This window comes from Helianthus annuus, chromosome 15 (assembly GCF_002127325.2).
Source record: "Helianthus annuus cultivar XRQ/B chromosome 15, HanXRQr2.0-SUNRISE, whole genome shotgun sequence".
Classification (NCBI taxonomy): Eukaryota; Viridiplantae; Streptophyta; class Magnoliopsida; order Asterales; family Asteraceae; genus Helianthus; species Helianthus annuus.
In genome coordinates, this window is record NC_035447.2 from 7,526,811 (window position 1) to 7,554,449 (window position 27,639).

The following is a 27,639-nucleotide window of genomic DNA, read 5'->3' on the forward strand; positions in this document are numbered from 1 at the left end:
CATTTCCTTAAAACATTCTTGAATGTAGCATTCATCAAGGATTGGAATGTGGCTGGTGCATTAGTAAGGCCAAAGGGTAACACGAGAAACTCAAAATGGCCCTGATGAGTCTTAAATGCAGTTTTATATATATCAGGCTCATACATCCTTACCTGATGATATCCAGTCATCCAGATCTCAGGTCAAGTTTAGAAAATATGCTAGCTCCTTGTAGTTCATCCAGAAGTTCTTCAATCAGAGGAATGGGAAAAACATCCTTAACAGTTGCTTCATTCAACCTTCTATAGTCCACACACATTCTCCAATACCCATCCTTCTTTTTGACAAGGACTACCGGTGCAGCAAAAGAACTGCCGATGTGTCTTATCACCCCTGAATCTAACAATTCTTGTGTCATTCTTCAAAACACTTCTTAGTTTTGCAACACTTTTAAATTCAAACTCTATTATTTATGTTTTATTACAGAATCTAGACTATAACTCTAAAATAATTTTATAATTATTAAACAATATCTAACACGCTCATCAGAAGACATAAAACAATTACAAATCGTTTTGACAAAATTAGTTTATTATAGTCAAACTGATTCTAACCTGCTTGTTAGAAAATAAATGATTACAAATCGTTATAATATGTGGTTTTTAAGATAAACCAATTTTAATACGCTCATTAGAACTTAAACGTTTGACAAACGTTCAACATATTCGGTTTTTATAAAGTAAATTATTTCTAATGCGCTCGTTAGAAGTAAAACAAGTACACTTAGCATTATAAGTCATTTTGGTTTATATAAAATAAACCTTTTTTAACCTGCTCGTTAAACAATTACCAAACTTGTTAAACCGTTTTAAACACGTTTGTTAGAAATGACCAATTACAAATTTATTTTGAGTTACTATTCAATCATGGTTCACAAATACATTTTTTTTTTACTCAGAGAATACATTATATACATATGATTCACAAATAGTGTAATCTTGAGCAAATACACTATAATCATTAGTAATGCAATATTGACGAGTAAAACTAATGAAATTGTCGAAGCACGTATACTTTGATGATGTATGTATGTCCATATAATTAAAAAAGGAAAACGTATCATGTAATTATGAAAAAAAGTCACCCAACTTTCATATTTTTTTATAGGTCATTCAGTTTAAGTATTTATGAAAAAGAATTGCATTACACATAATTCAGTCATACTTGTGTATTCAAAATTTAGATAGTTATTAATTATTAATTTGGATTACATATATAACATGGGTATGCTCTAGTGCTCTACTACCAACATATACTGGTGAACGCGTTACTTCTAGATGCTTACTTTGACAATTTAGTAACACTTGTCTATTAACAATTTCGTCAGTTTATTCTTTTTTAATTTGGATTATATATATATTAAAACATGGGTATGCTATATACTACCAACATATGCTATATACTGGTGAACGTGTTACTTAGATGCTTACAGTTTTGTATTGTTACTTATTGTTAATTCACTTGTAATATATTTCAGTGTTCTCTGCTTACTCGCATTCATTTGTTTGAAATTTCGATTATTGAAACTGTGTTGTTTTTATTGTTCTTGATCGACCTGGATTCAAGTTTTTTGTTTGATCTATTGATTCGTGACATCCCTTTCTTCAAGTAAATTTGGCGTCATTAGTTTTCAATTAAAATTTGTTCTCACTCTTTCAATTTGAGTCCAAATTTTCGGAATTTTTTGTTGGGAAGTGTTAAAATTCTTATTAATCGTAATCACACATGATCTAAATCTCATAGATCCCGTGGCACAATATATATAAGACGGTTTATCAATAAACTCACGCACACCAAATACACATTGAAATAACTATCCTAGAAAGATTTTAGAACGTAATAAGAAACGTCAAAAAGAAAAACAATTAAACATTAAAACTTTAATCGTCGGGATGGAGAAGTCAATTGACACATTAAACTTTAAAACTTTAATCGTCGCGATGGAGAGGTCAATTGACACGAATAACCGTTTTTCTTCATTTTTGTTTGTGTAAATATTGAGACGAGTTAAGTTTAAATGTTTGCTTAGCTTATAATCATCCTAATTTTCAAGTTTATTAGGATGATTATAATAGTTTGTGTTTGAAATGAATTGACTGAAAAGAAAAAGTTATAATGGGTTGGTTAAAAAAATATAAATGAACCATAGTTTGTTGATTTAATTTTTATTTTAAAAATATATAAAATGGGTTGACTAAGCAAAAAGAAAAAAATACATAAAATATATTATCTATTTATGTTGGTAAGTTTATTTAAAAATTAGCGCTGAAAACTGGAAGCCTGATGGTCAACAGAAGGTGTTTAGGTGTTTTCAGATTCAAAAACAGTGTCGTTATACTAATTCAAACTTCTTCAAAATTCAACTCACATGTTTTCCAAGCAATCAATATATATATATATATATATATATATATCATATATGTATATGGATATGTAACCAGCCACAACTTAATCTTCTTTACCTTCTCTCTCTCTATATATATGTACATATATATATAGATATCTGATCACATATACAACCAACACATTCAGAAATCTTTCCAAACTTCTGCACGTATAGTATTGTTTTATTGTTGTTCCACGATGGTACGAAGCTCATTCTTCGCGGTTGGATTGGTGCTAGCATTTTTCGCTTTGTCTTGTTCGCCAGCGTTTGGTTATATCGTGGAGACAACATTTCATGTAACCACATCTTCTCTTCTGGTACCTTCTATTTTATTTAATCATTCGTATTAGCTAAAGTAAAATGTTATCCTTCACAGGTTGCGAATCTTACAGTGAATCGGTTATGTAAAAATCAAGTCATTACGGCAGTCAATGGTACCCTTCCGGGGCCGGCTTTAACGGTTAGGGAGGGTGATACCGTTATTGTTCATGTGATTAACGACTCTCCATACAACGTTACTATTCACTGGTAATAATATTATTTCCTTTTATGGAAAACATGTCACTACTAGAAAAAAAAATGTGCAATCAAGACTGAAAAAACAGTCAGAAAATTAGCAACCGGTTTATGACCAGAATGATAACGGTCGCAAAATTAGCGAACGAAAATGTGGTCACCAATAATCAATTTTCTAGTAACGTGACAGAATCAATTTAACTAATTAATATATATTTTAAACGAACTAAGGCGTACGGTATAATTACATTGATGTAGGCATGGGGTTTTCCAGAGGTCAACTCAATGGGCGGATGGCCCCGAATTCGTCACTCAATGCCCGATCAGGCCAGGCGGTAACTATACTTACAGGTTCAATCTCAGGGGACAAGTGGGCACACTTTGGTGGCACGCACACTCGCAATGGCTCCGAGCAACCGTCCATGGTGCTCTCATCATCCGCCCTCGACTTTGGCAAAAGTACCCTTTTGCTAAACCCGATCTTGAAGATACAATTATGTTAGGTAACTTTTGTTTCCTTGATCTTTTATATATATACACATACAAACGTTCATTTCAAAACCAATATAATATATTAGGAACTGTGAAAACTTAACAATGATATTAACATTTCAGGAGAATGGTGGAATGCTGACCCGAACGATGTTGAGAACGCAGCACTAGCCGATGGAAGCGCCCCTGCTAATGCTGATGCTTATACCATCAATGGGTGGCCTGGTGATTTGTTTAACTCGTGCATCTCAAACAGTAAGTGAAGGAAAAAAAAAGTTATGCAAATTTAATTAAAAAAAAATCTAATAGGACGTTCCAGCATGGTTCTACTAAAAACACTAATATATATTATTTTTTGAACTAGACACGTATAGGTTGAACGTGAAACCAGGAAAAACAACTTTGTTGCGAATAATCAACGTTGCACTCAATAACCAATTCTTCTTCAAGATAGCGAACCACAGCTTTACAGTGGTCGCAATCGATGCAGCCTACACGAACCCATACAAGACGGACGTCATCGTCATTGGTCCCGGTCAGACCACCGATGTCCTAATAACCACAAACCAGTCACCAGGATTATATTACATGGCGGCGCATCCATATGTCAGTGCGGTACTTCCTATACTCAATACGAACATCACCACCGCAATCCTTGCTTACCCGAACACGACCCAAACAAGGCCAATACTTCCTAACCTACCCGCTTTCAACGATACACCAACGGCCCATAGATTTTTAACCAATCTAACGGCACTTACCACGAGCCCGTTTTGGTCACCGGTTCCACGAACAGTCGATGAGAACATGTTTATAACCTTTGGGCTTGGGTTATCAGATTGCGGTGCCAACCTATCATGTGGAGGGCTATTTTTTGAAAGAATGGCCGCAAGCATGAACAATCGATCGTTTGTTTTGCCCACAGGCGTGTCTCTTTTAGAAGCTTTTTACCGAAACATTAGTGGGGTATACACTACTGATTTCCCCGATCAACCGCCTCTGATATTCGATTACACGAACATCAGCAACAGTTTCGATCAAAATCTTTTGATGACACCCAAATCAACAAGTCTTAAGAGATTAAGGTTTAATTCCACTGTGCAAATAGTGCTTCAGAACACAGCCTTGATCGGTATTGAAAATCACCCCATGCATCTGCATGGGTTTAACTTCTATGTGTTGGCTCAAGGGTTCGGGAACTATGATGCTGCGACTGCCACTAGTAGTTTTAATTTGGTTAACCCACAAGAACGAAACACGCTTGGAGTCCCTGTTGGCGGCTGGGCTGTCATTAGATTCAGAGCAAATAATCCAGGTAAACTCATCCTTGTAATAATTTGATTGGTCAAAGTTGACAAAACACACATTGATTTTTTTTTTTTTGGTTTTCACATATGTACATTGAGTGAATGTACGATTGAGAACATTGTGGTCTGTGGATATCTTTGGGCTCCGAGTGCACAATATGTCGGCCACTTAGATAACGTAAAAACGTACCACTTGAGAATTAGTTTTTTTTGTCGACCTATTACGCCCAAAGCTTCCAAATAGTATGTTTTGAAGTTGTCAATGTGGTAGACATATGGTGCACTCGATAGCAAACAATCCACATGTTAGCTTCTAAGTTTTTATTAGTTAAAAACTTTTAAACTAAAAAGATAATATTTACTTGATTTTTGACAAGTCAAATTGATGAATTTCCTTCAATATTTTCTCAACTTTACAATTTATTGAAATGTATATTTCAGGTGTGTGGTTCTTTCACTGTCATTTGGAAGTGCATTTGCCATGGGGTTTGGGCATGGCATTCTTGGTGGAGAACGGCGGTACACCGGAGTCAACGCTGCCACCACCACCGGCAGACTTTCCTCAATGCTAGAAAGAAACGTTGAGACAAGCATAGTTCACATGTTAACAAGAGGATTTGCAGCATATACATGCAAGTATGATTTATAATGTGTAATTTAATATAACAAATGTAATATAATAAATGTAACCTTTTGGATTATATTTTTATTTTGCATTCATGGTTTGTATTTTTTTTTCTTTGAAATATAATAAATGTACCCTTTTGGATTATATTGTTATTTTTCATTCATGGTTTGTGTTTTTCTTTTAAAAATCAATTAGTTTTTCTCTTATTTTATTTTATCAGATTAGGCGCCGTGCAAATAAATAAATTAATTATTGAAAATCACGATATGATGATTACACCTAAATTCAAAATAAGTTATAATGTATTCTCATTGATTAAGAAAATGCATCTTTACACCTATTATTCAAAATTAATACGACTTTTCTGTGTTAAAGTCCAATTAACTCATCTCTATGTTTACTTAAGATTTTTTTAATAAACTATACGAGCATATTACTCACCTAAATTTTTGAAAATTTTTATGTATTTCTTCATGTTTATGAATTGTTCGTTAAGAACGTTATCCAATGAACATAAACGAACTCGGACATGTTCACTTCTTAACGACTAAATATAAACAAGAAGATCTGTTCGTGTTCATTTTCTATTAAAGTATAACAAACGAACACGGATATGCCTTCATTCATGTTTGCGCTGTTTATTTACGTGGTGGCACAAAGGAAGTTTTTTTAGTGATGATCTATATAAACAAAATGACTAATAAAGTGGTGTAATACCAATACCTTTTTAAGTTTTACAAATGCTTTTTAAAGGAAAAATAATTGTGTGTCACAATGTTATAATTACATACTCCTACAAAAGTTTGGTTTCATTTATAACTAAAAATGACTTAATTTTTTTTTAAGAAAATGAACTCATTTTCAACTAACCATAGGATGTAACACCGACTTTTCAAAAGTCTCTATACAAGGATATGAGTAAGCAAATCCTTAATATTTACGTATCTTATAAAAGGATATGAGTAAGCAAATCCTTAATATTTACAAGATTTGATGACTAAGATAATTTGGCCACGGCCACCCATACCCATTGACTAGTCTATGTTTCAACCGTGTTGACTCAGTTTTGGTAAACCAAACATTTATAATGTGAATTGTATAATTAAAGAGACGCAATTTTTGACATATGTCTGATATAACGCAATTAATTAAATAGCACACAAACACCGTCGTTTTTTTTTTTTTTTTTTTTTGTGTGTAAGGTGAGAAGGGGCGGTGCGTTATAACACCGTTATATACAAATTCAACGCGTGGAAAACAAAGAAATCCCACCGCCACCATTATTTCAACGCTTAATACTTCAACGCACTCCCGATTCCGTGATTTTTTTTCACAGCGTTATTTTGTTAGTTGTGAGGGTAGTTGTTGGTTGGGGGGAAATTGTTGGGTGTGGTGGTGAGTGATGACCACCGCCATTAAAAAAGGTTGTGAGTGATGAAAAATTGGTTGCTGACATGGCGGAACATGATTGGATATTGTGAGTGATGAAATTCTATCACTAGTGACCACCCCCACTCCCCTAAACGAACATTTTAATTTCACACATGATTCTAGATTAAACGTTTGAAATGATCCATTACGCGCTTGAAGTTATTGTTACCGTACATGACGAGTCCTGTAAGGCTATAAACCCGTATAAGAATGCGTTAATTATACAAACGATCCACGTGGTTTACATATATCACAGGTTTAGTCTATAGTTTTGAAAATTAGATTGTTCGTTTTTACGGTTCGTTCAAGCGTAACACAGATGATCCTTAGAGTGGATGGCATTAACTTTGTTGTTAGATGTATGTAGAAGTAGAATGTCTCTTTTGCCTCTCATATATGCTAAAGAAAAAGTAATTAACTTTAAAATAAAATAAATGCCCCCACCACCCGTTTACTTCCTCAAACCCTAGACTTAATATCCCCTTTTTTAGGCAATCTTTGACAAATGGTGGATAGTGGAACATGCACCGAACAAGACTTTAACATCTCAAGCAACACAAGTGCAAACAATCGGTAGTATCTTAGACCAAGAAAAATGATGTGCTCCGATTGGCTAAGCAAAAAGATACATAAGCATTTTATTTTCTGCATACCTCATAAAATAAGCAAAGCCCTCTATATATAGGTAATAGGAGAACAAAAGTTTATGTTGGAAATCAAACAAACCATTCCTACTTTTATGAGAGATGGGCACCTTGATACCTATTCTCACCTTTATTTTAAGACTATCCATTATCACAACCCAACCCAACCCAATCTTTCAATAAAATACTAATTTCTCTCTCTTCCACCTACACAACCCAACCCAACCCAATTCAATTTTTTACCTACATTCACAACCCAATCTAAACTAATATTTTATTATATAAATATGATTTGTAATTATTATTTATTATATAAGCTATTAGAAATAATAGAGAAAAGAGAAAAAAGGATTAAATAATATTTTCACAATTGGTTGCAAACTTGGTTGTGCAGACAACCTGGTCGTGCAAGATATTCATTTATTTAATTAAAATTTGTACTTTTCATTTTGTCTTTTCCTTGATGTGGCAACCGGTTGGCTCAATGAGTCACCATAATGTATAGTCTAACAATTGTAAAACAAAAGAACGTTGCATGATATTTTGCATGTGACTAATTTTTTAACGGCCAAGCTTTGATGTCCACCAGAACTCTAGACATTGATACCGGTTTTTGACTAAATATCACCTCATTCCGTAGCTTCCAAATGCCCCAAACTGCAACCATGATTATTGCTTGGACCGTCTTCTTTGTTGTTTCGTTTCCTGGAACTCCTCTATGCAACTCCACTAGATCTCTGAACCAATTTGCATGTGACTAATCACATTGCATATGGGCCGTCAGGTGTTGATACGATCCCCTTTGGGCTAAGCATTGGGCTGGCTTGAGGTGGGCCACTAGACATGTAACAATCCACCACGCTTGCGAACACCTTGTCCTCAAGGTGAAAGTTTGGGTAAGCCTTCATGAAACGCCACTTCGTCTCCAAAGTTTCCTCCTCCCCTAATCAGCCACGCCATTTGACAAGCACTTCAGTTTTGAGCCGATATTTTCCTTTTTGTACGATTCTTTCCTCTAAGATTGCTTTCGGTTGTAACAGTGGTGAACATTCGACCAGTTCTTCACTTGGGGGTGGGGTGACAGTTAACTCATTACCTACACAACGCCTATGCTGATCCGCGACGACTTTCATACGCTTTTGAGCGGCCATACATGACTACCTCAAAGGGTATCAATTTTGTGGACAAGTGTGTCGACGTGTTGTAACTGTATTCTACCCACAGTAGACACTCCACCCATTTCTTAGGCGCATGTCCTGTAAAACACCGCAAATACTGTTCCATAATGTAATTGGTATCAATTCTATCACTCGAATCAGACACAAATCACGTAATCAGAAAATGCGAACCAAACAGTTATTGCAAACACCCAACAATTTTATTAACAAGGAAACTCTCTCAAAACCTTGATATCAATCCTTACTCAAAACCTTGATATCAATCCCTACCAATTAGATTGGTATATATAGATAACCTAGACGTGTTAGACTATAATTAGGATTCTATTAACTAATTACATATAATAATTATCTAACACACTTCCTCGATATGCTACACAGAACGTAAAAGGGAACGTGATAAAAAAAAAATCGAAGGGAGTGAACGGTTTACCTCGGAAATACGGGTTGTCACATTATCACCAAGTTGAAAGAAATTTCGTCACGAAATTTAGCAAACACTGAAGAAACTATTACGATTGAGCATTTTCGTGGGGTGTCACACAATAATTATCTACCAATTAATTAACAATGTTGTTAATTACTTGTCTTGCAGTTCAAGTAATTCTTCCTTAATCCGGTTAACAACTTCCGTTTGATAGTCCGTTTACGGGTGATAACTAGAACTCAATATTATTGCACTATCTTTTAACCAAACATTTGAATTTAAGAGCTAGATTATCGTTTACCAAATATGACTAAACATCTAAACCTAGAGAATTCAATAAATAAACTCATTGGGCTTCCTCTTATGGATTAAACGAAAACCCATAGATTTAAATGATGGGCTGGATTTTTTTAGAGCAAAGAAAACCGAAGTGGAATAAAAAAGGTTCACGAAAGGAGTCTTGGAGGGCATGGTTCGAAGGACAGTAGCCTTGCGGTTGAAGGTTGAAATCGCGATAAAAAGATACACACGGAACGGGTCAATAATATTTATTTATTTCATTCTTAGGACTCAGTATGGTTAACTTTGATGTGTAATATTTTTATTCTCGAACTTATTAAATTGTGATACATCGAGTGTTGCTCGAATGTGATAATATGTTGACGGGCGGGTATAGTATATTATTCAGTTAGTATTTCTAACTTAGTTGGCGTAGCTAGACAAAAGATGAATCGTAGAAATTTACATAGTTTGTGCCTTAGTTAGTCGATCAAACATATATATGCTTAGTAACTAATTGTAATCCAACTTAGTTGGATGATAGTTATCTTTATGCATTTAAAGAGATGTTAATGTTCAGTATGATTGATTCCCACAATGATTCAATAGACAGATTATAGTAGGCCACCCCATCAGAATCCAACCGGTGGCAGATCTAGACCAAAATTTTAGGGATAACGCTCATTTTTTTTTCTCGTACTTTCATACAATGTAAACGAAACAAAAATAAAAACACGATAATAAACGTGCCGGGCTTATTTAAACTTGTTTATAAGCTTTTTAGTAAATGAGCTTGGGCTTCACTTATCGAGCGCGCATTGCAACGGCGTCAAAATGTATAGTGACTCGAACTAATACCGTTGAATGGAACGTAAAATATTTAATCTAACTCGTTTCCGAACAAAATTTACGTCAAAATATGGGCTTTCGTCGTTATCGGCTCGATTCGATATAGTACCGTCAATCAAAATGACAACCTGAAGAGATACACGACAAAAAATATCGACACTCATAATAATTTATGGTACCATAAAACTACTCTATTATGAATACAACTCCATTTTCAACGAACTTTATTCCGTCACGTGAAAGAAAACATAAAACAAATACCATACCAGTACCGATATTTTTCAAACTGTATCCGTTTTGTTCTCCACGAAAAAAAAGAAAAAGAAAATCAAGTAATCAACTATACTTAATTCGTACGAAAAATATAATAGGCTAAAATATAACTCATACTAAAAAATAGGCTAAAAAACAATTTAAATAATAAAACCATGCCAAATCTTCATAAGTTTTTCTTCTTTCTTTTTTTTTCTTTTTTACCGGCTCAAAAAATATCTATATTAAATTTTGATACTTTTAGTTATTATCTTTCATTTTATGCTCATATGTTAAACTTTAGAAAAAAAAAGAAAATATTCATGTTATATGTGCAAATTATAGAAGATATAAATATAAATTAAAAAAAAGAAAAAAGAAAAGATGGCCCCAAATGTTCACTATATGCAAATCTCTACATGTACTTAAGCAGTTGACATTTTTACCCATTTTTTGTGTGTACTGTAGCTAGTTATGCTATTTAATATATAGTATAGTATAGTATAGTATAATATAATATAATATAATATAATATAATATAATATAATATAATATAATATAATATAATAATTAATAGATAATACATGAGCCAAGCCCGAGTTGAGCTCAAGCTTGAGAAATTATCAACGAGCCAAGCTTGAGCTTTGAAAACAAAGTTCGTACCGAGCCAAGCTCGAGCTCTCAGAAGTTGATCGAGCTCGAGTCAGGCTCGGGCTAAGATCGGCTCATTTGCACCCCTAGCTTTAATCTACCATTTTAATTGGGCTTTTAACTTATAAATTGTGTAGTGAGCTTTTAATAAAACTTAGAGATGATAAGGGTGTTGGCTTTTTAAGTTTTGTGGAGCACCACAATTTTATTTCAGGGTAGCGTAATATAAAAAACGTAAATGAAAAAATTGTACTTTGCCAGAAAAGTCAAGTGATAGCGGGTGGTAACCTTAAGATTACACTACATCCGTCTCTGAAACCAACAAAAAATTGTTTTTTGATTAACACTAGGGGGCGGACCTAAAAATTGCTTGTATGATTAACACTAGGGGCGGACCTACCTTGTAACAAGTGGTAATCCCCGTCGCCCCCTGACGCTCTTACGATAGTGTAAATTTTGAAAAAAAATGGACGTTTTTCGATTTCATTACCCTTTTTTTAAACATTGCTCTATAAGGATTTTCTAAACCCACCATTGCTTAACACCACCAGATAATATCACGAGAATAGATATGAGCCCAATAGTCAAAATGAAATGCAGTAAACAGTAAAAATTTACAAACATATTTTTGGTGAGCATGTTAGAGGATCATATCAGCTACCGACAAGTTACAAGTACCGTTGAGTTTGATTTCACACTAAGTATTAAACAATTCACTTAGATTGCTGATATACTGATCCTTTTAAATTTCCACACAAATTTCAACTTATTCAGGATACGATTTAACGTTTTAAGAACTTAATTTATACGCATGTCCCACCTCAGAATATACTCTCATATCCAGACTTCTATATTCAGTCTTACAGATGAACATACAATAATGATATCTGTAATGGGTATTGCGAGGCCATAAGAGCTCAGGTTAGAACTTTCGTTCAGACAAATAGATGATGGCTCGACTTTCGGTGTGTCCCGTTTAGGGATCTTTTCTTCAACAGCATACAATTAGCATTTTGCAATATTTATCATTTTTTATGTTGAGGAGAGACTTTAAAGATTTAAAGCAATACAGAGTATTATACGATCTAAGCCTGGACTTAATTAAATCGTAGCCCAATCATGATCACAAAAAACACACAGCTCAGCCATGAACACAAAAGAAAATATTGTTGTCACACCGTAAATCTAAATAAAAATTAAACCAGGATTTTAAAGTTGACGCCTCATCTCGGTTTCCTGTGGTGTTGTCACTCGCGCTATTCATCGGCACCTTTTTTTCCTCTCTCGTGGGCTTCATGGACTTTTAGCTCCTACCAAATAAGTAATAATTATTGGCCCATACGAAGAGGTGCACAAATTGGTTAATTTTAGTAACCAGTTTGGTTAACCAGTTATACCAGTTTATACTTTAACCAGTTATTTTTCTAACTGGTCTAGTTAATTACTTTAACTGGTTCGATTAATCAACCGGTTATTTTGCCGTTTTTTATATTTTCATTTTTTTTTTCAGTTAATCAGTCTATCGGTTAAAAAACTGGTTTAAAAAAACCGGTTCCTATACTAAATACTTATAACCAATTACCAACATACGGTTAAAACTAACCATCAACCGATTATTCCTAAATCAGTTATTAACCGGTTACAATTTCAATTAATTACCGATTACCATTAATTAACCGGTATTTTGTGCATCATGTGACCCCAACTTTAATTCATTTTGTTTTTTTAGTCGGCTTCTTTCAACTATTGGCCCATTCCTTTTCATTGCCAACTTGCTACTTGAGAACTTGAGAATTTTAGTTAAACTTTATGGTATTTAATTTCATTGGTTTAGCCCAATTTCCACTTTATAGTATTTAATTTCAGGTTTAGCCCAATTTCCTTTAATTAATGTATTACATAATAATATCCATGCATTTCTTAAGGCTAAAGTCATGTTGTCGATCTAATAGGCATAAGTATTAACTGGATTATTGGTTAGATTCAGCCATTCAGGCAAACATTGGATCGTGAGATTATATAAGGTTACAAAATGAAAAATTATTAAGAGATTAAATAATTATTACATTCAAGGAAAAGAGGTGATTGGTCTTTTGGTTAAAATAATGAAGGATTAAATTTCAAACTTTCACTTTGTACCTCAGTATATCGTATTATCATAATATATCGTCCATTAAATTTCAAGCTTTCACTTTATAAGCCAATATATCGTATCGTCTTAACATCTGGTTTGGTATCTTAATTTCGTCTTTATATCTCGTCTTAATATCCCATGGAAATTAATTTTTTATGTAAAAAAAAGTTATATTTTAATATAGTATAGACTAGTTACGATTTCATGAGTAATGAGTTTACGAGGCTGTCATAATCTATAGAATTAGTTGGTTTCCCCAAAAATAATGTGCATATGGGTTTATTTTGATAACCTCAAGTTTTTCAACAAATCAATTAGGTTCAACTAAATTAGAAAACGAGTCAAAACACGTTTTTTTTTTACTAAAAAGCTCCAAATGGGTTATCATCACCCATGATTATTGAGTGTATTAATCACCTACTCCTTGTCGCCGAGCTGACACCACTACCAACATCATCATCATCACCACCGTTCCCACAACAACCACTATCATCGCCGCCACCACATCACCACTACCGTCGCCAGTCCACCACCCATTGTCAACATGTCTACTACCACCACCACTGCCGTCACAGCCATCTCCACTGTTGCCACTAGCCACGAAAAAAACAACTTATATACTTTTTAAACTTCTAATTTCAATCTGACTCTCTTTCATCCAATGCCCATTTTAACCTGAACTAAAACAATACCTAATGCAACCCGTTTTATTCCGAATCCATTCCTTCTTAAAACTCGTATTAACCTGAACATGTTTTGACCCATCACCCAAACCCGCCCGACCCGCCCAATTCCCAGTCTTCCTCATAACCGGTCCAAGACCAAAATCTATCAAAAAACCACAAGCAATCAACACTTCGAAACATTCAATTACTCTGCTCCAATTCTCCAGTATTTCTTCTCCAAATCAGTTCCAATTCATCACGGTAAGTCCATTTCTCCATTAACACCTGACACATTAATCGCATATCAACCTTTAATCCTTACAAAAACTCGATCTACACCTCAAAACCTAGAGATCTGTAGATCAAAATGCCGTTATTGTTCATAACAATTACATTATTCACAGTTAACAACAATTCAACAACAATAACAGAATCAGCAGCAGAAATAACGAGCATTAAACGATGTCGTTTGAGTTAGAAGAAGAAGATGCCTTCGAGCACACGTTACTAGTGGTTCGAGAAGTTTCGGTGTTCAAAATACCGCCGCGATCCACCAGCGGCGGTTACAAGTGCGGCGAGTGGCTGCAATCGGACAAGATCTGGTCCGGGAGGCTCCGAGTGGTGTCGTGCAACAATCGGTGTGATATCCGGTTAGAGGATCCGAATTCTGGTGATTTGTTTGCTGCGTGTTTTGTGCATCCTGGACAGAGGGAGAATGCGGTGGAATCGGTGCTTGATTCGTCGAGATATTTTGTGTTGAAGATTGAGGATGGGACGGGGAAGCATGCGTTTATCGGGCTAGGGTTTACGGAGAGGAATGAGGCGTTTGATTTCAATGTGGCGTTGTCGGATCATGAGAAGTATGTGAAGAGGGAGAGTGAGAAGGAGGATGGTGGTGAAGGGAGTGATGAGAGGCAGATTAATATTCATCCTGCTGTTAATCATAGATTGAAGGTATTGTTGTTACTTTCGGTTTTCACTAATTTTTTGAAGTGTTGAAGTTTAGGCAAGGTTGTAAGGATCGCTAGGCGTTAGTCGGCCGGTGAGGTACCGACTAGCGATTAATCGGGATTAACAGTGATTAATCGGATTGGGATTTGATATGTGATTTTCAGTTTTATATGTATATACACACATTTTTTATGTATTTTATTAAGTAGACATGATTTAACACCTTATTCGACCCATATTTTCAAGTAGATAAGATTAATTGTCGGTGTCTACAGGTTTTGGTCAAGAATCTAGCCTAAATATGGCCGGAATTGCTAAACTACCACCGAATTTTGGCTAATTAGGGCCGTATTTGACTACTATTGACTGCCTACTGATTAATTGACCGATTAGATAAAAATTACTCGGTGAACCTGGGAGTAGCGATTAATTAGCGATTAATCAGCGACTAATCGGAAGCTAGTTAGGATTTTTACAACCATGAGTTTAGGTTGTCTTGTTGCCGTCGGTTACTTCTCTGTTTTTTTTTTCATTCATCATAAATGCTAATTTGAATTGTTACGAATTATAGGAAGGTGAGACAATTAGGATCACTGTAAAAAACAAGCCTGCTAGTGGAGCTGGGATGCTTTCGGCTGCTGGATTATCTGGCGGTGCTGGTGGGTCTGAAAAGATTAAGCCACTAAGCCTTGCTCCACCACCTGTTACCTCCACAAGGAGTGGAGCTTCGGAAACCGAGAAAGTGAAGCCGCTAGGCCTTGCTCCTCCACCTGCCGCCACTCGGAAAACAAGGTCACTTATCCCACCGCCACCCAATGACCCTGCTGCTGTTCGGATGACATCTACAAATCACAAGGAAACTGCAAAGAGTTCTACAGATGCTTTTGCTGATTTCTCTCAGATTGAGGTATGTTTATCGTTGGATGTACTATACTATGCTCTTTAAATTCTAATTACAGTTTGGACCTTTTTATTTTGGGTTTCACATACTATATTCATCATTGCTTCATTAGTGCATTACCATTGGCAATTAGACTTAAAATGTTAAAACGTGTTTGCAGATTACATGTTCACATATGAATATAAGCCATTTACCAAAAAAACACCCATTAATAGTTAAAATATTAATTAATTATATAAAAAGGTAAAAAAGGACAAAACAATGTACTAAGAAATCGACCCGTTTACCCAACCCAGATTGACCCCTTCTGTCATGTACTAAGTTTGACCCATTAAGCTGCGTCGCCTCAATATTCATGGTATTCTTTACTTACACTTTGCTATTTTCGCAGAAGAATCTTCCTTCCATTAGTGGTTCTGGATCAGGTCAAAATAAAAACACTGCAGCTGGATGGGCAGCATTTTGAGGTTGTAATACTTGGTAAACATTTATTGTGTTATGTTTTGAAACACAGAATATGGCCCATTATTACTAATAATTCTACCTGAAATATGTCGATTACTACACTTGATTCAATTATTTTGTTTCATATTTATACGTGCAATTGCGGTTTCACTCAAGCCTAAGATCCCTGAGTTATGGCTATCTGCATTCTATTCAATTATGCCTTGTAACGTCACATTCAACCCAAGATCTTTTACCACCGTGATCGAATAATTTTGATAGCAATTGTATTAGAAAGTATACTAGTCCACTCACTGATCCAAGCTCCTTGTATAAAAGTACGGATATTAAAAGTAATCTCAGTTGCATGTATACTCGCATCGTGGACTGACCGTAGAGGCGTAGACCGTAGTGTTTGGATCACAATATATAAAACGAGACAGTAGCGGTATGATTGATGACACGGTCGGACTATCTCAACCTTAGTGTCAAGTCCAAATTTCAAAAACGAGACAGTAGCAGTATGGTTCACAAAAATTCAAACCATGTGACAATTCAAGCAAAAATTGTACAACAGGGTCAAAAGCAAATCACATATACTTGAAAAAACAAAATAAAAACGGAAAGAAATACAAAATTCAATGAAAAATAGTTGTAAAAATGCTTCATGATGGACAATCTGCGTGGTTGCTCAATACTTTGCCCTGCATCGCGTTTCAAAGAGGTGCAAAAGAAAATAGTTAGACCAGACATAGCCAACTTAGCAAGCAAAAATGGATACATCAATTGCCACATGTAAAATCTACCGAATGCATAACTCAATTAAACCAAATATTAGTTACATATACACACACCCCCCCTTGTGATATGAAGCTAGAAAGAGTACCTTATGGAATCGATTGCTTCATATAAAGACGCCACTCATCGATATACGCCATCTTGTCTTCATCCATGCTTGGTACCTTATCACATTCCTCGAGTTTTTCTATTATCTTGGTAGTCTTGCCAAGAAGCTTTGCTGCCACCCTCACACTTGCCTCTCTTTTCTCTATCACATTTTCATGGCATCTCGTTGTTATGACTCGCGGTAGGTTGGTGAAGCAAGCACAAAATATGTCTGCAATCATGCCATTTAAATGGGAAAACAACTGCTTTTTTGTAATTGGTTCTGTGTTGCTTTGGAACCTAAGCAAGATTGTTTGTGTGATTCGGTACATTGAATTGGCAGCAATCAACTTGCCAGGAGGGTTCTCCACGAGTTCTCCGTCGCTAGTACTATCTTTGATTTCAGTCACAATTTCTTTAGCTTTATCTGAAAACCACTTAACAATCTCTGTTGCTGCTTTCCCATCAAACACATTTTTTGCTAGAGGATTGTCCAACCACTTGCATTTGTATTCGACCTCATGCCATAAAGACATACTGGCTTTTCGAAGATTTACATATTCGCTTGTACAATTCAGGCCTTCTTCCACGAGATGAGTGAACGAAAGGCCTTCACCAACACTACTTAATAAGCTCTTAACTGTGTCCTCTGGAATATTTGGGATGGAAACTGCGATGCACGTTAAGGTTACTACCGGTAAGCTCCAACTGTTAACAAGTTCAGTAGGAAGCAGAGATTGAACATGATCAGTGTCGAAGATCTGTACTCCGTCGAATTCACGAAATTTATCGAGAAGATCTAACAGATTGTTGTTTTGTGCCTTCTCAGCCTTTGATATGAAAGAATCCATTGATCTTGAAATGATCTTTAATAGTATTGCTGTAGCATATGTGTCATTGTCAATTTGTAAGACGTACATTTTGAGGTTGTTATCTATGCCACGTGGATGTTTAAGCATACAAGAGGCCAGAAATAGACCGGGTACTGTCACAATGACCCATATTAATTTGCACAATGAAATAATCACCGTCTGAAACCAAATAAAAAAGTCTAGAAAGATATTTTTTGAGTAATAGATGAGACTTCTTAATCTTCGATTGCTTGATAGAAAAGGTACAGGGCTTTCTTTCCACTCATGCAACTTTTGGATCCAGTAATTCTCTACTTTAAAAAACATGATATTTTTCATGTTCAAATAGTGAAATGGAAAAGATCTTATTACAGAAGCAAAGAATCCCACCGCGATTCCAATGGACTGTGTTATTAAAATTGCAGTTGCTGACCACTTGTATGGCGACCCATTAGTTTTAGAATCATATAGATACTGAGTACCATGAACGCTAAAATTCGTAAGGATGTTTATGACCAAAACTACTGCACAAGTAACACCAGAAGCAGTGGATAATGGACTACCAGCCATCCCAAACTGAGGGCTACCAGTTTCCGCCATGACCCAATACCTTCTCACATGTTGTCTTAGTTTCTCAACTGTTGACATTTGGATATGTTGATCAGTTAAAGAGCTTTTGTTTGTGGCTCGATACTTGAATTCTAAAACTTTCTTATAGGTTGGAAATGTTAGAGATGAAGAAATCATTATCATTAGTAACAAGAGGAGCATAGCCGTATTGATGCATGCAAAAATAGTGAATCTATAGTAAACTTGCTCATACCGGTGAATGATAACATCATTATGAATAACACCAGTATTAATCTGAATGCATATATTCACAACCATCGTGATAACGAGAATACACAAAGCTATAATATTTGCTAGCAGTGTCTTGTTATCCATAGACGCCAAAGAAGGCATTAAGTTGGCCATCAACACGCACATAAATGCCAAACTTCCTACCTTGGCTGCTTGGTCCGCGTAAGAAGGCATTGGGCTAGTTAGATCAAGGGGCAGTTTCATGGCGATGGTTATCACCGTGATAGAGGCGGCATTTAGAGAGAAATACTTGCAAGGAAACCAAAGCTTTCTATTTCGGAAACCATGCACCAAATCCGCCGCCATGGCAAGGATGCAGACACCCGAAGCTACTGCAATGTAGATCCCAATCCACACCATAGGTTCGCTAAACCTGTCACTCTCTATCTTATCTGTGATACAAGCATTACATTCAGAATTGTATGAATCCATGTTGGGATTTTTTAGCAAGTAATGAGCTTAGTTGATGCTAAAAATGAAAATTTTGGTATTGTTGCAATGAAACTTCCTTTCTATGCAATTGAATAACCATAGATATGATTCATCAGATTGAGGACGACCACTAACTGAAAGTAAAACACAAATGGTTCAAACGTTATGTGACCGGACCTGTCGTTAATATAATAATTCCCGTAACTAGCAACTAGCAAGTCACCAATGTTTATATATAATATCTTGCTTATCGTTATCTCCAAGAAAAGTTATTATATCACCGGCCGGTGTAATGTTGAATAGGTCTTGGTAATCAATCGTCATTAACGACGCCTTTTTTTTCTTCTTCTTCTTTTTTTTATATTTTTTTTAAGAGATGATGACGAGAAGTTAATTGGAAGAGACAAGTAGGTTATATAATATATTATTATATTACATCAAATGGTAGTTGGAAGAGACAAGTAGGTGATATAATATAATATAGTATTTCTAGTTTAGTTACCCATCTGTTATACGGTTACTTAAACTAAAGGCTCATTCCCCCCTCTTTCCTGATTATACCCCTCCTTGTGAGAGGAAAACTGTTGGTCCCACGCAGGCCCCACCTGTAAGTATGTGAAAGGAGGGGGGTGAAAAAAGTAAATAGGGGGGGTGTAGAAAGTAGCACCCAAACTAAATTATATAATATTTAATATGTTGGCATAAATTTTGAAAGGGTGTGACTATTGGCACACTAAAGTGCCTATTGGCACACCAAACCCTAGCAAAATTAGGGTTTATCTACGCGGCGTATTTTTCAATACAAAGCGTATAGGGTTAACCCTCTACGCTGCGTATTGACCAATACGCTGCGTAGATAAACCATGGATCTCAGTGCCTGATAACCAATCATTGCAAAGAAAACAAGGGTCATATACGCTGCATATAGGCCTCTAAGCAGCGTATATAAAGGTCTGAAAATGTCTTTTATACCCTTGTGTTGAGGCTATACGAAGCCAAATACAAGGGTAGTTGTGTCATTTTTGTCTAATACGCTGCGTAAGGACCTCTAAGGAGCGTATATAAAGCTCCATTTTTGTATTTTTTTATTTTTATATAAAGCTCCATTTTTTGTATTTTTGTTTATTTATAAAAAAAAGAAAATTATTTATAAAAAAACAATATTATTGGTAAATAATACAAATATAAATTATAAAAATAAAAAATAATATAAATATTATGAATTATAAAAATTAAAAAAGAAAATTATTTATAAAAAAACAATATTATTGGTAAAGAGTTAATTACATAGTTAGTCCCCGTGGTTTGCACAAAGTAACATATTTAGGTACTAATAGTTTAAAATCACATTCTAGGGTATTAACTTTTCATTTTGTAACGTTTGGAGGTATTAACGTTATTTTTAGGTTTAAAATCATATTCTATTAGTACCTAAGTATGTTATTTTGTGCAAACCACATGGACTAACTATGTTAATACCCTAGAAGTTAATACCTTCAAACGTTACAAAATGAAAGGTTAATACCCTAGAAGGTGATTTTAAACTATTAGTACCTAAGTATGTTATTTTGTGCAAAGCACAGGGACTAACTATGTAATTAACTCTAAATTTAAAAAAGTAATTTTTTTTAAATTTAAAAAATATTTTAATTTTTTTGTTAAAGTATTTTTTTTAAATATTTTAAAGTACTAGTGGGAAGCCCGCACGTTGCGGCGGGTGTCCCGACTGATATCAGATTCAATTATCATGCCTATTACGAGCCACAACCCATTCCAGGTTTCTAACATTTTATTCCATTCAACGAAAAAATAGCCGTAGAAGTTATAGAGACTTTTGTAACTGCATTAAATATATATTTACAACTAATTGGATGAAGGTTTATAAATTTCTTGATTTTATGATATAAGTTACTTAAAGTCGTGAAGTATATAAAAAAGGTATGCATTAGGTGTTGCTAAAGGTACACCTCCATCTGACGTCGTCATACGGGATGACAGTCGAAAAAATGGCTACAAAGATCGTATGACTTTATCAGTAACATGCATCGTCACATCAATCATAATTGGATCAGTTCAACAAATCGTGACATGCATCATCACATCAATCATTTTTGAACCAGTTTAACATATCATAAAGTCCGTCCGATGTGTCATTACAACATGCCTTATGACTTGTGTGACCATTTCACTTGTTATACTGTCCACATAATATTTTTGGTGTGTAAATGGTGTCTCTTTGGCATCACCCGCATATATTTAATAATGAAACGTGCAAAGCCATTAAAATCACCGAAACTAATCCTTACATACATGTAAATAATCCCATCATTTCATCTTTCCTTTCAAGCTCTTAATATAAACTAAATAAAAAGCATCATGTTTCATCCTTTCTTCCTCCCATCCCGTTTTGATGTTTCCAAACCATTGAACTAAACAAAATTATTACAAAACATTCTATTCCATGAAACACTAAACACGAAGTCCTCAAGAGTGTGAAGAAGTCACCGCAAGTGCTCGATTCTCTTGTTTCTGTCTCGTTTTCCGCTCCGCAGCTAATTGGTTTTCAAGATCCCGAACCTACACATAAACGATTGAGTGAGTGTATGTTTTATCTCGTAGCACTAAAAAGCCTAATGGCAAGTAACTTGTAAGCTAAGTTGTGTACCTTTTCTTGCAGAGTTTTACATACGTGTTCTCTAGCATTTGTTTCTTTTTCTTCATTTTGGCTTTTGATTCGCCATTTGCAGCGCCACTTTCTTTGTCATTTGACCATTTATTTTTCTTGTTCTAATTTGGTTAGGGAGTTCCAGCAGTGTATAGAACATAAGGTGAGAAGGTTATCAATTAATCCCACATCCGCTGGGTAACAGAAGGAGAGATTGATGAAGGAAGTATTAAAAAAGGCAGTCGGTATGGTTGAAGGATATGCAGCCATGTAGTAAGCACAAAGCGAACTATTCTTTCGCCTTTTACTAAAGAATACCGTGTGCTCGTTACATCAAATGGCATACACTTATTTTTGGAGAGCCTTTTCTATGATTGAAGGGCTCCTACCAATCTTCTAGTTTAAAATTGATAGCTATAAAAGTAAGGTTGATTTGTATCATTTATTTATAACTACATTTAAAAAAAATCAGTGTTTGTGGATGTGTATGACCTATAATTTCCAACTCAAATGTGATGACTATAGCTGAAAATGTAACCGTTACATCAACTTTTAAAACAAAAGGTTGCTATATGTTTCAAAATGGTATTAAATTATCTTTCTTTTGTTTCTAGAAACGCCTACCTCACACACCCTCTAAATCTACTTCTAAATTTACACCAATGTCCACCATGGGACAAGAACCCTCGACCACTTGAAACCAATCTTGCAGTTTAAATTCAATTTTGTCGCGAAGGCCTGTTTGCTGTGCATTGCGACCCTTTTTTTTTGCGTAGGAAACCTCCCACTTCTCTAGTAGTGATATTATTATCTTCACTGTACTGCTTATTCCTTTTTGTTGTTCTTCACTAACAGCAGGTATAATCATATCATATATTTTGCCATTTGAATTATTTTCGAGTAATCTTTTTGTCTTCTTTTCGGATTTTGATTCCATTTGCAACAATGTTTTCTCTGTCGTCTGATAATTTTTTTCTTGATCTTATTTGGTGTATTAAGCAATTAATTCTAATAAAAAAAAGACACAAAGTTGGAAAAGTTGGAAGGGTGAATAAAACACAAGGTGAGAGGCTGGACTGATAAGGGAAGGAGAGATGGAGGAAGATAGTTATAAAAATGAAGGTTATGTTGAAATGAGTGCAGCCATGTACTGAGCACAAACCAAATATGAAATAAGTTAAAACTTAACCTTTTGTTTTGCAATTGTAGACATGCTTGAGTTGTTGAATCTGACTGGTGTCTATGACAAGGTAAAGAAATGACATGATTTCAGTAAGCAATATGATTTAAGAACTAAAAAGCTTTTTGATAAGGTTATGAGATTTTGCCAGTGAGAACGGCTACTTAGCTCATTAGCATTGGTTGATCCAACCGAACGTACACAACTCCCGCTCTTAAGCAGTTCCCAAACTTCATCGGTCTTGTGCACGCGCACCTGAGATGGCCCCCGGACTTCTTGGGTTCCTTCGGCCGATTGCTTTATCTCCAACCTGCGGTATTTAGATGTCAACAATTCAGTCAACGCGTTTTGTAAATTCTTTAAAAATTAAGTGAATGGTCAACAAGCTTACTTTTTAGCAGGATGGTCAGTATCTTCAACTAAGAGGTCTTTTATCTTCTCATTGTAGACCTCCAACATGCTTACAAATAGTTGGTATTTCATAATATCACTCCTTTCCTTAGATACCCTGAATAACTCTTTCAAAGTGCGGTAGTTAACTCCCCAGTTTTCAGCAGTTCCTTCCATTGTAAACGCCTTTCCTGTTCCAGTTTGCCCATATGCAAAGATACACATATTGTATCCATCAAGCACTGACACTGCAAAATCAGCCTCTGCAAACACAGTAAAATCAAGTGTTCATATTATAACAACACTAACAGAATCAAAATATATAACCGAGAACGAAATTATCACCATATTTATGCTACAATTACCTTGGTTGTCCTCGGGTCTAAATATATGATCAAAGTTGGAACTGTTTTTTTAGAGAGTTTAACGTACCAGTCTGGGGTGCAGGTGTTGAGAGATCGCCGACAATCAGAGAGAACAAAGAACCCTCTACAGTTTACGGTATTAAGAATTTTCATTTTTGCCAATGAGACAAATTGAAAACAATACTTAGCCCATTACAGCCTACAATATTTTGCTAAAATCCAAATGACCATATATGTAAATGTGAGTCAAGATTGATTGTCTGGTACCCATAGGTGTACCCACAAGTACACTATACACTATACAGAGTTGAATTCGTATATAAGCTTTTATCTTCCCATACAAAATAGTAATGAGAGAGACAGGACCTCACACCTACGGATCAAACAAGTCAAAAACTTTTGTTCATATGAAGCTTTCTAAATATCCGAAAATTCACCCAAATGTAATATTTTATCTAAATCTATTAATAAATAACAAAATAACAATCTACCAAAAGCTTTCCTTTCGTTCTGCTCGGATGAAACGATGAATCAACAACCCTCGCCACAACAAATCTATTATAATTATCATGACAAAAGAACAAATCAGCAAAATAATATATAAAACTCAAATTCAACAACGCAAACCACCAGAAACCTAAAATTTCATTTGTGACCATTCAAAATCAAACCAACGTTTAAGGTTGAATCATGATAAGAGAATTATGCCTACAAATCGATGGCCTCCGAGGCGAATCAACAAGATTTATCGAGTATTGAATAAAACAGGCGATAAGACAACTTAATGGAAAATAAAGAAAAAACAAACAACTTACAATAAAAAAACCTCAAAAACTTACCTCAAAATCTGGTTGAGATGTGTGATAAAGAGAGAAGATTTAGGGTTCGAAGCATAACCACCATCTACACTCGACAGCAACCTTAGCCGTCGGCATCTCAGCACCTTTGCAACCGTCACTGCAATTCAGACCTAAATCCCTGTCTCGCCAACATCTGAGACCACCGACTCCATTACAACCGTCGCTCACTCCTCCGACGACGCCACCACCTGCTGAAGTTGTGGAGAAAAACACTGGGTGCGGCCTTCGTTGTCGCCGTTGATTTATTTGGGGGAGGAGAGGGCTTAAAAAGGGATGGCTGATTTCATTGGACTGTTTGATTCACCAAATTAAATGTGAAGATCGCGATTAATAATACACTGATTCAATGGACATCGGTTTCAAGTGTAGACTGATTATGAGATTAAATGTGAAAGGCTAGCCATGATAAACATGATTAATGATATCCGTTATATTTCTGAAAGAGGTCATGGGTAAGTGAAAATTCTTGGGGGAGTCAGGTATGAGGGTGAGGGTAGAGATGGAAGAAAATGGAGGAGAGAGGAAAATTAGATTGTGCCTTTTCACCTACCGTCTTAAAATTTTAGTTGGAAATTACATTTCTGTCCTAGGGGAGATGTATTATGTAGTTATAACGTGAATAAGAGTGTTCTTACATTCTGCTCACGCAAGATATTAATATATCTTCGGAGACGTGGTGATGGAGGACTCATGTAGGCAAGCACACGACTTGTCTAGCTAAACAAGAATAATAGCATACATACAATGAAACTCCTGGTCAGATTCATTTTGCAATCAATGGGAAGTTCAAAAGACTGAAACATCCATCTATTTCATTTCTTATTATAAGCTTTGATTTGTTTCTACTTGATAATAATTTCAGTGTTAGTTTATTATAATAAACATAATACGTACACCACAGGCTATATATGTATAACTATTTCATCCAAATTTTTAACTCTCTGATTGCAAAAGAAAGTGTTTTGGGGAAAAACAAAACCCTAAATCAACCAAGTAAGACAGATATATACTTTAACAATATGTTTAAAACAAAAGAAAAGGATGATAAATGAAAGGTTTGATTGATGATAATCTTACATCCTCACTTGAGTTGCACTTTCGATTATTCAAAAGAGACTGTTTGGGATGTCTGTTCACCAACACGAAACAAATATTGTGCGAAATCAATCAATTGAACACATGTAAACGAAGAGTATAGTACTACTGTAAGGTAAGTACGTACCTGGACCTCTTAATTGCTTCACGGACCGTGGCGAATTAGCAAACCCTAACGCAACAAAACCAAAGACAAGATTAGAAACAGCCGACATATGGTTCATGATTTTGAACTCCGACGAACTTCACCGATCAGTCTTGGGTTTGACACGACGACACCGGGGCGATTGATTGGGATTCAATTTGAGAATAGAAAATAAAGAGGAAGACCTTTAAAATTCCTAATTCACTGTGGCGACATAATTACAGGTGCGACATAATTGCAATGTGTGAGTATGGATTGTGGAGTTTACTATTATACCCTTCTAGAGTCTTAAAAATTTCACCTCTTTACAATTTTACCCTCATAAAACAAGCTTTCATTAGTTGTATACATTGCTTTAAAAGTTAGACGTCATGTAAAATTACATTTGTGTACGTCACTTCTCCTTTTTATAATAGTATAGATTTTCTTAAATTATTTTAAAGATATCTTAGAAGAGTCTCCTCGGCCCTTTGTAAGACTCTGCCTAACCCTTTGGAAGAGTCTGTCGCTGACGCAATAACCTTGTCGGACACGTGTCAGCACCACACTAAAGGACGCAATAGATGGTCAGCCAAACAAATCTCCTTGTTATTGCGTCTCTCCATGGACACCTGAGAGTAACATTTTAGTAAAATCATTTGGTCAAATGATATTTTGATAATTTTCCCATTGTTGGTGATGGGTTGACTGGATGAGGGGTAAGGCTACAAAAAATGACTAATTCCCTCCTACGTCTGATGCACGTACACATTTGACCCAAATCAACACATGATGGATTAACTAAAAAACGCAGTTACATGCCTCTTCTCCTTATGTTTTTAGTTAATATTTAACTAGATTAAAACCCCGTGTATTACACGGGTTGCATAAATATAATTTTATATAATATATAATAAAAAGATACATTAAAAAAAAACTCGTATATTGCTTGTATTAAATAAAACATAATGTCATATGTTAATACAAACAGTTATCAAGATTTATCTTTTAAAAATGAATATTGATGTACTATTTACTTATTATAACATTTTAATTTGTTTGTTTTATTTTCAAATCTCAAACTTTTTGCAATTGGGTCCTTGTTGTTTCAGTTTTGTTGCCATTTTAGTCCAAAAATAAAATCAGCTCAGATTTCTTAAAAAAAACCTGGTTTTTTGTCCTTTTCCTCAGGGGGCAAATTTGTCATTTATGAGTTATTATAACAAATTATTAATTAAAATAAATAATCCCTTATCATTTCCCTAAAACATCATCTTCTCTAAATAATCCCTTTCGAAGGATTCTCCGATTCAAGAAACAGAAGAAGCTGAGCAACCACATGCGATGTTAATAGGCTTCTGTCACCATAGATTCAACTCCGACCACCGTACTCTGCCTCATAACCACCACTTCTGCACATACATCTCTGAACCACCATCCTGATCTGAACCCTCAAAACCACATTCAATTCCCAAATCACAGATTGACATGAAATCGTCCCAGGTCACATTCAGTTCCACCTGCATTTTAAACCCTAGATTTCTGTAACATATTGGTATATAACATTATCCCCAAAATCAACAAACATTAACATCCTTATGTGTGTGTGTGAGAATCTAACATGCAACAACTTCTTTAAAAGAGTGACGTAGAATCGAACCCCAAATCAGCAAACATCACCGTGAATCGAACCTGCAATAACATCAATGTGCGGCGGCGTTGATGACGTGACGTATACGGCTAGCGTTCCAACGAAT

The 27,639-nt window shown here is 35.3% G+C and overlaps 3 protein-coding genes, 1 long non-coding RNA gene and 1 other non-coding gene across 9 annotated transcripts; 3 read left to right on the forward strand and 2 right to left on the reverse strand.

The window, feature by feature from the left end:
• Positions 1–2,470: 2,470 nt before the first annotated feature.
• LOC110910387 (laccase-7) lies at positions 2,471–5,512 on the forward strand. The gene is made up of 6 exons (XM_022155055.2): positions 2,471–2,721; positions 2,802–2,953; positions 3,200–3,444; positions 3,557–3,688; positions 3,798–4,748; positions 5,182–5,512. Exons 1-6 carry the CDS (start codon positions 2,623–2,625, stop codon positions 5,310–5,312), a joined length of 1,710 nt encoding a protein of 569 aa, XP_022010747.1. The 5' UTR covers positions 2,471–2,622; the 3' UTR covers positions 5,313–5,512.
• An 8,468-nt stretch (positions 5,513–13,980) lies between these two features.
• On the forward strand, positions 13,981–16,325 carry LOC110910386 (uncharacterized protein At1g03900). Of its 2 annotated transcripts, none has more exons than XM_022155054.2 (4): positions 13,981–14,139; positions 14,310–14,832; positions 15,401–15,736; positions 16,122–16,325. In XM_022155054.2, exons 2-4 carry the CDS (start codon positions 14,341–14,343, stop codon positions 16,194–16,196), a joined length of 903 nt encoding a protein of 300 aa, XP_022010746.1. In that variant the 5' UTR covers positions 13,981–14,139; positions 14,310–14,340; the 3' UTR covers positions 16,197–16,325. The 2 variants fall into 2 exon arrangements, with proteins under 2 accessions (XP_022010746.1, XP_022010745.1); XM_022155053.2 differs by having other exon boundaries at positions 13,992–14,139; positions 14,283–14,832.
• Positions 16,326–16,646: 321 nt separating this feature from the next.
• On the reverse strand, positions 16,647–19,319 carry LOC110910385. The gene is made up of 2 exons (XM_022155052.2): positions 17,061–19,319; positions 16,647–16,878 (listed from the first exon to the last, which is right to left on the reverse strand). Exon 1 carries the CDS (start codon positions 19,201–19,203, stop codon positions 17,062–17,064), a length of 2,142 nt encoding a protein of 713 aa, XP_022010744.1. The 5' UTR covers positions 19,204–19,319; the 3' UTR covers positions 16,647–16,878; position 17,061.
• Positions 19,320–21,458: 2,139 nt separating this feature from the next.
• Positions 21,459–26,126, reverse strand: LOC110910384. 4 transcript variants are annotated; one of them, XR_004881502.1, is made up of 5 exons: positions 25,886–26,126; positions 24,643–25,792; positions 23,440–24,358; positions 21,869–23,358; positions 21,459–21,780 (listed from the first exon to the last, which is right to left on the reverse strand). It is a non-coding gene; the product is annotated as an uncharacterized LOC110910384 (long non-coding RNA). The 4 variants fall into 4 exon arrangements; XR_004881503.1 differs by having other exon boundaries at positions 23,440–23,701; positions 23,871–25,792; XR_002576090.2 differs by having other exon boundaries at positions 21,869–22,062; positions 23,058–23,358; positions 23,440–25,792.
• Positions 22,133–22,251, forward strand: LOC118487812. The gene has a single exon (XR_004882755.1). It is a non-coding gene; the product is annotated as a U5 spliceosomal RNA (small nuclear RNA).
• Positions 26,127–27,639: the final 1,513 nt, after the last annotated feature.